This window comes from Mustela nigripes, chromosome 6 (assembly GCF_022355385.1).
Source record: "Mustela nigripes isolate SB6536 chromosome 6, MUSNIG.SB6536, whole genome shotgun sequence".
NCBI classification, from domain to species: domain Eukaryota; kingdom Metazoa; phylum Chordata; class Mammalia; order Carnivora; family Mustelidae; genus Mustela; species Mustela nigripes.
In genome coordinates this window covers 56046156-56056521 of record NC_081562.1, presented here as the reverse complement: position 1 = coordinate 56056521, position 10366 = coordinate 56046156, and the positions used below count along the sequence as shown (strand labels likewise).

Below are 10366 nucleotides of genomic sequence, written 5' to 3'. Positions count from 1 at the left end.
GGAACCTCCAAGTGAAGAGTGTTCTGTTTTTCCCGGCAAGACAGAGCTAGGAGAGTTTTAAGGGTCTGATGGTTTGGGGCTCTTGCATATTTGGGAAGGAGAGACGTTACAGTGCCCAAACAGGACTAGCTGACAAGTGCTTCTGCGTGAGGATGTGGTCCTAAGTCTGCCCCTCTTTCTTTTGCAGGGAGACAGAAGTCCGTTCTCGTGAGGTCCACCCACAAGTCACCATGTATGAGGACTGCGTCAAGTCCACTGAGGACTATTATTTTGTCTGTGAAAACGAGGGCGCATGGGGCATTGTGCTTGAGTCCTTGGCAATAATCGGCATAGTGGTCACAATTATACTACTCTTGGCGTTTCTCTTCCTCCTGCGAAGGGTTCAAGACTGCTGCCTGTGGAATACCCTCCCCACTCAGATCCTCTTCCTCCTGGGTGTGCTGGGACTCTTCAGCCTTGCCTTTGCCTTCATCGCTCAGTTCAATCAGCAAACTGCCCCTGTGCGCTACTTTCTCTTTGGGGTTCTCTTTGCTATCTGTTTCTCATGCCTCTTGGCTCATGCCTCCAACCTGGTGAAGCTGGTCCGAGGTAGAGTCTCCCTCTGTTGGACAACAATTCTGTGCATTGCTATTGGTGTCAGCTTGTTGCAGGTGATCATTGCCATTGAGTATGTGACTCTCATGATGACCAGGGGCATGATGTTCATGCATATGACCCCTTGTGAGCTCAACATGGACTTTGTGGTCCTCCTGGTCTATGTTCTCTTCCTGATGGCCCTCACCTTCTTCGTCTCCAAAGCCACTTTCTGTGGCCCATGTGAGAACTGGAAGCAGCACGGAAGGCTCATCTTTGTCACTGTGCTCATCTCTATCATTATCTGGGTGGTGTGGATCTCCATGCTCCTGAGAGGCAACCCACAGCTCCAGCGGCAGCCCCAGTGGGATGACCCCGTCATCTGTATTGCCCTGGTCACCAATGCATGGGTTTTCCTGCTGCTGTACATCATACCGGAGCTCTGCATTCTCTACAGATCCACCAAGCAGAACTGCCCTTTACCGGGCAACACCTGCCCTGCCCCAGCCTATCAATGCAGCTTCAGAGTGGAGAACCAGGAGCTCTCAAGAGGTACTTTCCCAGGGGATTTGGGGAGCAGGGAGGCTTTCCCGAGGGAGAAACAGGAGAGAAACTGAGAAACCGGGTGAACCAAGAGGGAACAATAAGGAAATGGCCACAATTTAGGTGGGTGACTTCAGAGTTCCTGCATGGAGATAGAAACACCCAGAATTGATGTTAAACTTTTATGAGAAATCGGTGCTTCCAAAATACCGAGATTTATGGGGAAGAGGCCAAGACAGAAATGAATCAAAGGCCCTAAATAAAGAGGGTGTGGCTCTAAGTGCTCACGCTGGGTAAAGAAAGGCACCCCCTATAAAGTGAGTTAACCAGCCCCAAATTAGGCTTGGACCAAGCAATTGCATGATGTATGATGCTAAGTCCAGATGTTTTGGCTATCAAGGGCACAAGTCAATCCCAGCAACAGGGATTGATTTTTTTTTTTTTTAATTTAAGTCTTGAAGTTAGTTTGCCCAAACATCATAATAAACTGATTCATAGGACTCATCACCTCATTAATAGCACAAAGCCCAATAACTCCTGGATTTCTACTTTTCATACCAATCACTGCATGAGAGCCTTCAAGGTTTGCAAAAAGTGACAGGAAGAGCCACTGAATCAGAATTCTAATAAAGGCTCAGATGTGTCATCACTAATAGAAAAAAAAGCAACTTGCTTATGTGACATTTTCATAAAAATTTCTGGTCAGATTTTTATCGTTCTCGAAGACCAAGCCACCTGACTATACTTTTTGCTAATGAATAAAGTAGATTAACTTTGACAACAAAAATGCTCAGACCCTAACAACCTGGGGGAAATAGTGGCTAATTCTGGTTATCTAGAAATATGTCAAAACACATTCGTTCCTTTCTGAAACATCTGGCCTATTATTCATAACCCAATATCATAGTTTTACATCAATTTTTATGTCTTAATAGGCATCTGATTCCTTACAATTTATTTCTAATGTGCAAAAATTACATTATTTTCTATATTGTAGAGCACACATAATGTTCACCAGGCTCAAAAAAATTAATAGAAGCCTTCCCTTTAAGTGCATACACGTTTTTAAAGCTATAATCTATGGCTAATTACACATTCAAATTAAATGCTGCTCAGATAGATGCATCCATTAATTCTTTTCAGTGCAGTTGACAGAGTCGGAAATTGACACTATACATCCTTCCTATAAGAGTTTTTCTTTCCTTGTTGATGGTGCATCATCAGATCACTAAGGTTTGTGGCAGAATTGCAGAGTCAATCCCCAAAACTACTTCTCAAAGTCCTCATCAGCAGATAGCATAAAACTTCTGTGTCTGTTTTATTGTTGTCGTATTTTCCCAGGAAACAAAAGTCAGAGAGAAAGAGAGAGGAGTTCTCAGAGTTTTATAATACCCCAAACATACCTGGATTTATAACAACCAATATTCTATACCCCAAAACACAGATGTTTCAAGTGTTCTCGGGATGTCTTGGTGGCAGAACAAGGGCGTGCAAAAAAACACGTTTCCCGGTAATATCCTCATTACTCATGCATGGTTAGAAAATTCGTTTCTGAGCAGGAAATGGCGTGCCAGAGACAGTCATTATCAATGTAGTTTGATATCGTTGTTTTTTTTTTTTTTAATTTGACAGAGATCGCAAGTAGGCAGAGAGGCAGGCAGAGAGAGAGGAAGGGAAGCAGGTTCCCTGCTGAACAGAGAGCCTGACTCGACTCGGGGCTTGATCCCAGGACCCTGGGATCATGACCTGAGCCGAAGGCAGAGGCTTTAACCTACTGAGCCACCCAGGCACCCCTTGATGTTTGTTTTTTTTTTTTTATTTTTTTTAAATGCATTTTTTTTTTAAGATTTTATTTATTTATTTGAGAGAGAGATAGTGAGAGAGAGCATGAGAGGCGAGAAGGTCAGAGAGAGAAGCAGACTCCCCATGGAGTTGGGAGCCTGATGCGGGACTCGATCCCAGGACTCTGGGACCGTGACCTGAGCCGAAGGCAGATGCTTAACCAACTGAGCCACCCAGGCGCCCAATGTTTTATTTTTTTATAAAAAAAATTAATAATGTAGTAAAGAATATACAGATTGCTCTCAAAATTGGGCAGAATAACCAGAAACTTAAAGTTGGACAACAGAATCAGATTTTAGGTCAGCTGGGAAAAATACAAATATCAAAAATTAGAAGAATGATTAAAACTTAGTACAAAATACAGGATTACACCAAGCTGGGAAAAACATATAACACAAGATAGATAAGAACTAGACAAGTTGAGTCTGATAACAGGAACTTGAAAAACCCTAAGTGTGCCCTGTAGGTCACAACTGGTGAGAGGAAAGCAGCTTACCACTGTCTTTGTTTTCACTGGCTCAAAAAACAGTCACGGTACCGTATCAACAGACGTGTGGTCAGCCAGAACAATCAGGCTATTGTACTTGGCACTGGTCAGTCTCCAAGGAGAATACCCATACCAGTTCTGGGGTCCACCAATGAGAAATATGGGGGAACTTGGGAGGCTAAGGGAGAACCACAAAGATAATTAAAGGGTTATAACATGCGACCAAAGTGGAAAGGTTAAGACAATGAAACATGTTCCCAGTGTGCCTTCATCATAGACTATTCAAATTCTCTCTCTAAATTCTGTACCGAAACATGACATTTTGTTCAAGTCCATGAGACATGCCTTTGTCATGTGATTCTTCTGATGACTACTGCTTGTTGCTGTGACTCTGGTCACATAACTATTTTATTTACCACTGGGTTGTGGGACCAGAGTTATTTATCAGAAAGAAGAGGAAGACCAGAGGAGATAAGCGGGGAATTTCACAACTATGAAGATCTCTCTTGAAGAAGCTGCTGTCCTGCTGCTTTGTCTCCAACAAAAGACAAGGTGTAGAAATGAACTCAAACCAAACATGAAGGATTTAGATTAAAAGTGAAAATAAGAGTTGGTAAACACTGAAATAGATTGGTAAAGGGGATTAAGACTCCATTTACCTGAGAGAGTCTTTCAAAAGAAGATTAGGCTTTATGTTCCTGAAATGGTTATGGACTTAATTCCAAGATCGAAAAACATCTGGTTAGAGAACGAAAATGCATTCAGGAATGTTACTACAGACCCCCAAACAAATGGGCAGAAATATTTTTTGCCCTCTATTATAAATGCGTTCCTAGAAAGCTGTATATTGATTGCACTTTAAAAAAAAAATCAGTTGCCCTTTTAACTGAGAATTTTAAATGCTGTATAATTTGTGGAGATCTTAAATATTGACTATCAGCCACCATTCTCTCTCTCTCTCTCTCTCTTTTGTTTTTGGAGGGAAAACTCCTGTTAAGATTATCACTACTTTATCTGCTTTAGCATACTTAAGATATTGTTATGTCAAGTTTGCTAGAAGCAAGACCCATGAATATTTTAAATGATCACATTGCTCTGGGCATTTTTTTTCCTGTTCATTGCTTGAAGGTATACAGACAAACCCCAGTATGATTCTTTTTTAAGGTATTAAGACAAAAATAATGAGTCTATGCAGTGTAAAAGGGGGTCAATAACTATAAAATGATGTGAAACAAGAGAATGTTCTTGCAAACTTAAGTCCATCAGGTTGTTTTCCTTATAGCAAATACCAGCTTCATATACATATACATATACATATATATATATATATATATATACATACATACATATATGTATATACATATACATATGAAGCTGGTATTTGCTATAAGGAAATTATACACACACACACATATATATAAAATCCTTAATATAAGGGATTTAAAAAATTTATTTATTTGAAAGAGAGATAGACCATGAGCAAGGGGAGGGACAGAGGGAGAAGCAGACTCCCCGCTGAGCAGGGAACCCAACAAGGAACTCAGTCCCAGAACCCTGAGATCATGACCCGAGCCAAGGGCAGATGCTTAACTGACTGAGCCTCCCAGGTGCCCTGCAAATATCAGCTTTCTCTGGACAACCCTTTTGGGCAATTTTCAGCATTTTGTTTTGTTTTTTTCCTTCAAGACATCCCCCCACTCCTTCCTAGAACAAACCCAATTTCAACGGTCCCAAGCAGTGCAATTTTTGGTTTTTTGCAGGAACAAATCACAAAACTGTTTTCTCACCCTCAGGAGCTACAAGTGACAGAGAGACAAGTGGCATAAAGTAGGGAAGAAGACAGTGAGTCTGGGCAGGACTTGTTTGGTCTGAGGACAGATACGGCAAGCATTCGACATTCCTGAAGAGGCAGGGAGCGTGAGAAAATTGGGCAGTGTGGAGCAGGAGAAAGAATGCAGAATCTGGGTGCCCTGGCATTGAGGCTCAGCTCTGCTTCCTGCCAACTTTGAGGCAAAACCAAGCGCCTCAACCTCTAAGAGTTCAGGATCCTAGTCTTTAAATGATGGTTATAGTGTCCCCACCTCTTCCCCATGTAAACAGAAGGTCTTCCTTACTCAACTCAGATTTCATACCACGGAATGGTTGCAGGTTTAATAGAGAGAAACACTCAGCCTTTTGGTAAATTCATGAGCGACAACTAGCGCTGGAAACTTCGGGAGAAAGCAGCTTCTCCAATTAATGATCTAGTCTGATGAGAATGTTGGATGAATGTTGATCACCAAGGAGCTGAGTGTCAAAAAGTCTCAAGGAACTCAAGGAATTATGCCTCAAGGAGCAAAGTTAAACCAAGAATTCAGTTTACTCTGCCCCCAAGGAATGAAGGGCATTCCAAATTTCACAGGATCCAACCCTCTAAAAAATATCAGTAGGATGATGATGTCAGAGCACCAGTTATGACCACACCACTGGATACTAACTCTCAAAGCACAGCAGTATTGTGTTTTCTTTTTCTTTTCTTTTAAGATTTTATTGATTGATTGATAGACAGAGACCCAGAAAGAAAGGGGACACAAGCAGGGGGAGTGGGAGAGGGAGAGCAGGCTTCCCGCTGAGCAGGGAGCCCAATGTGGGGCTCAATCCCAGGATCCTGGGATCACGACCTGAGCCGAAAGCAGACACTCAAGGACTGAGCCACCCAGGTGTCCCAGCAGCATGTGTTTTCCATACGTCATGCCCTATTTGAAGGGCTTTATATGTATTGATGAGCTTAATTTTCAAGACAAGCCTGTGAAGTAGATTTACTGTTATGATCATCATTGTCCCCCTATTATTCCCATCAGGAAACAGAGGCAACCAAAGGTTAAAGAATGGGGCCCTAGGTTAGCCCACAGCTAGCGAGTGAGAGAGCTGACAAGCGTGAACATTCAGGGTGAGGCCACGCCTGTGACCGTCAAACAACGAGTATGTACGGAGCGAGGCCCTGGTGTTAGGGCAGACACGGCCCCTGTCCTCACAGAGCCTACAGTCTTGTCGAGGAGCCTGACATTAAACAAATAACCATGCGTGTGGTTATTCTATGACAGGAGAAAATGATCTCTAGGAATCTTGTTTTATTACATCTGGTTTTTTATAAAGCTGAACCAAAGCTTGCAGAGTATCAAGCCTGAAGGGACGTTAGAGATGATCTAGGTAAGGCCTTGTATTTTCCTGTGGAGGACAGTGAGGTACACAAGGTCACAAGGGAGCAAAGACCTTGACCCACCGCGAGCAGCGCTCTTTCTCTAGGTGATGATCAACGTTCGGTATCTTCAGTCACGAAACACAGATGAATACGCAGATACTACCCATAGCCAACCTTCCTCATAAGCTTTAAAAACACTCTTTTTAAAAATCATAGATTTAAAAAACAAACCAAAACCAAAACCAAAGACAACAAAAAACAGCCTCAACTGAGAATTCCTTCTCAAAGGGTCAAGAGCCTCTTCGCAAGCCGCCAGGTCTTCTCATAGTCCTCGTGTGCTGTTTCCAGGTGAATCTGACACTAACCTAGCCCTTCCCATCTTTGGCTTTCAGCCCGAGACAGTGATGGAGCTGAGGAGGATGTAGCATTAACTTCATATGGTACTCTCATTCAGCCGCAGGTAAATGTGCTCATCTACTGTCCCCGAGGGACAGAGCAAGGACTCCTTCCTTAGGAGAGTTGTCAGGCTTCATTTCCAATGTCTGTACCGACCTGAGAGAGGAGAGGTAGGGTAGGCTCGTCTCCACAAGCACGCGGAGCTTGAGCTATCCAGATAAAACCTGTCCTGGGGCAGGGCAATAAAGGCGAGGGAAGCCATCGCCTCTGCCCAAGCCCCTCCCGATCCCCACCGCCATGCATCAACAAGGTACTCGGCTATAGGCGAATGCCGCTGGCAAGGAAAAGCAGCTCGAAAGGTTGGTGAGAGTGTGAGGAGGAAGAGGCTCACTGCTTCTCGCCTTGGGGACCGCAGGGAATTGTGAATATGTATGAGGTCAGATCTGTTTTTACTGTCTATCGGTGGTCTAAATGGATCCCCTGAGCCCTGCTAGCCAACTCTCTGTGTCACTGTGTAGCTCCTACAGCCCAAGCTGCCCCCGAGAACTGGGTTAGTGCTGTCACCCTCCCTCATCACCAGATGGGCGTAACCCATTTTAATCCTTTCAGGCAAAAGCGGAAGGAGCCTGACTGAGTAGAACTGGAGGTGACTTGTGTTTGTGTCGGATGACTTGAGGGCGTACAGAGGCAGGCAGCCAAAAATACCACGCTGTGACACAGTTCTTATATTCTGGTCCCCATAACTAAAATCTGAGGGTGGAAGTCATGCTCACAATGGTTGTTCGAGGAACTGTACGAGGCTGCTCTAACTAGCTAATGCCTCGGGTCTGTTACCTGAGGCTTGGCCTTTTCCTGGAAGAAGGGCACACAGACCAGGACACAGAGAGAGCATTTGCTGTAATTAACCCTCTAGAGGGCATTAATAGGATGAGAAAATATTTATCATCCTCTCCAAGAATTTCTTGGATTACTTCAATTTCCAGTGATCAGCTGTTCAAGAATCTTGCAGAAATATCTTTGTTACTGGTTAAAAGGGAAGAGGGTTTTTTAAAAAAAAGTTTTTATGTGCATAGCCTCCATGGCTGGTTTTTTTTTTCCCCCCTTAACAAAGGATTAAGTGATGCTGAAATGATATTTCAAACATAGCTCTGGAAAGTATCACCCCTTGCATTGATTCGGAAAATTGACAATGGCCTTTCTTCTTTTCCAGACTGTTGATCCCACACAGGAGTGCTTCATCCCACCAACTAAACCAAGCCCCCAGCAAGATGCAGAAATATAAAGTCCACAGGAAACATGCATAGTGGAAACTCAGAAGACCATCCTAATGTAGCCCTGATGAGTCACTGGGGAGCCCAGAGTCATGTTCCAGCCAAGTACCGGCTCATCCTTCCTTCCCCGCTTCCCAGCCCTTTCCATCCATCCGGACCCTTCATCAGAAGACTACTATCTCAAGCATAATTACAATCTTGCTGACCACCCTACCTTGACTATGTGTCTCTTTCTTCTTTCCTGAAACTGAAGGACTTCTTTCCTTAGCAGTGCAAGAACAAATTGGCACCTCTTACTAATGGGGCCAAAGACCTTGGCCTGAAAAAATTAGGGTCATGTTACTTTGATAAAATATAGAGGTTAGTAGCAACTTACTCCTGCATTACTTCTATAGTCATTTTTTATAAAGGGCCCCTTTATAAATATGATTGAACCAGAATTTGTGATAAAAGTTATAGCAAAATCCTCAGGATCCCCATGATTGGGCATTTTATTTTATTTTTTTAAAGATTTTATTTATTTATTTATTTGAAAGAGAGGGAAAGAGCACACGCAGGGGGAGCAGCAGCAGCACCCCGCTGAGCAAAGAGCCTGATGCAGGACTCAATCCCAGGACCCTGAGATCATGACCAGAGCTGAAGGCAGACCCTTAATGGACTGAGCCCCCCAGGCACCCCTCAATTGGACGTTTTAAATAACACAGACTTCAAGGCTTGGATTCTGGCAGGGCTTCTCCCATGGTTTTAGCACCCCATGCCAGCAGACGTGGCAGAGGTCAGTAACCTGCTTTGATGAACCAACAACAGCAAAGAAAGAGCCACCCTAGTTGATGCTCATAAATGATTTTAGGTGGTGCATATAAAAAGCACTCTTCCTGTCTTGATGTTTCCAGTGAGCTGAGGCCTCTGCACTAATTACTCTGCCTTCGTTCCTCCTGCAGTCCCACATCCTTCCCAACGGACCCATCTGTTCTCACAACCCACGTGCTGTCCATAACAGGTGCAACAGGACCAGAGTTAGAAGTGTGCCACCAGAGGGCTTCTTAGGGTCTGATTTAACCCTCTCACCTTCCAGATAAGAAAACAGAACTCTAGAGCGATGAAATGACTTGCCGAGAGCCTCACACAGTATTAGTGGTAGCCCAGGTCTTCCAACTCATAGGCCACTCCTCTTCCCTTTCAATAAGGCTTCTCCATGCCTGTATTTCTGTATTGACAAGTACATTGTGGATCCGCTGAGAACCAAATGTGATAGTTCAGAACAGTGAGTGTTGAGTGCCTCCTATGTGAAAGCAATCTGAAAAATAGCTGAGACTCCACACATGGGGGAAAAAAACAGCCTTTTTTTGTGAGAAATATACAGCCTGAATTGTTCAATGCCACCAAGCATTTCCTGAGCACCTGTGAGGTACCAGGAGCTGTTCTTGGTTTGAGCCCTAATCAGATAAGGCAGACAATGCTGCTCTGGTAGAGCCTGTGTTTTTCCTGGGGGAGATAACACAATGCAGAGAATTTCAGGAACCCAGCTCCCTCCTTTTCCAGATGAGGAAAGAGATTTGGCCCGAATAATATGGCTTGCTAGTGGCAGAATCAGCTAGAATCCAGATCTCGAGCTACTGTTCAAAGGCTCCCTCACCCTCTACACAATGTTCCCACACTTCATGTGACTTTCTGCTACCCTCAGATAGCAACTCCTTGTTAAAATCTGCGTCCTGAGCAATGTTCTCAGAACAAACCAGTATGTAGGTAAATGCGCAAAGAGTTTGACTTTCTGCCCTTATTGGTAATACCAAATTGAGGGAAAAGGTTTAAACATTAAGACTCTGACCTGTCTATTAGGTGGCACACTATTTAACAAACCACATAAAGAACCCAACCTGAGAGGGAAAACAACCCATGGAAACTTAGATCAGCTCTGGACGAAAATCATCATCACTGATGCTCCTAGTTTTTAATCCTAAAAATGGTGACAATGACACCTTCAACATAATTCTGTTGTGGTGTGGAGTGGTATGGTGTGTTGCAGGCAGGAAATGTTTCTGTTGAGTTGGCTGTCACATTTTAATAAACCCA

At 43.7% G+C, this 10366-nt stretch overlaps 1 protein-coding gene across 1 annotated transcript; it reads left to right on the top strand.

The window, feature by feature from the left end:
• Positions 1-230: 230 nt before the first annotated feature.
• Positions 231-8304, top strand: GPRC5D (G protein-coupled receptor class C group 5 member D). Its single transcript, XM_059404477.1, has 3 exons — positions 231-1125; positions 7019-7086; positions 8233-8304. The coding sequence occupies exons 1-3, from the start codon at positions 231-233 to the stop codon at positions 8302-8304; spliced, it is 1035 nt and encodes a 344-aa protein (XP_059260460.1).
• Positions 8305-10366: the final 2062 nt, after the last annotated feature.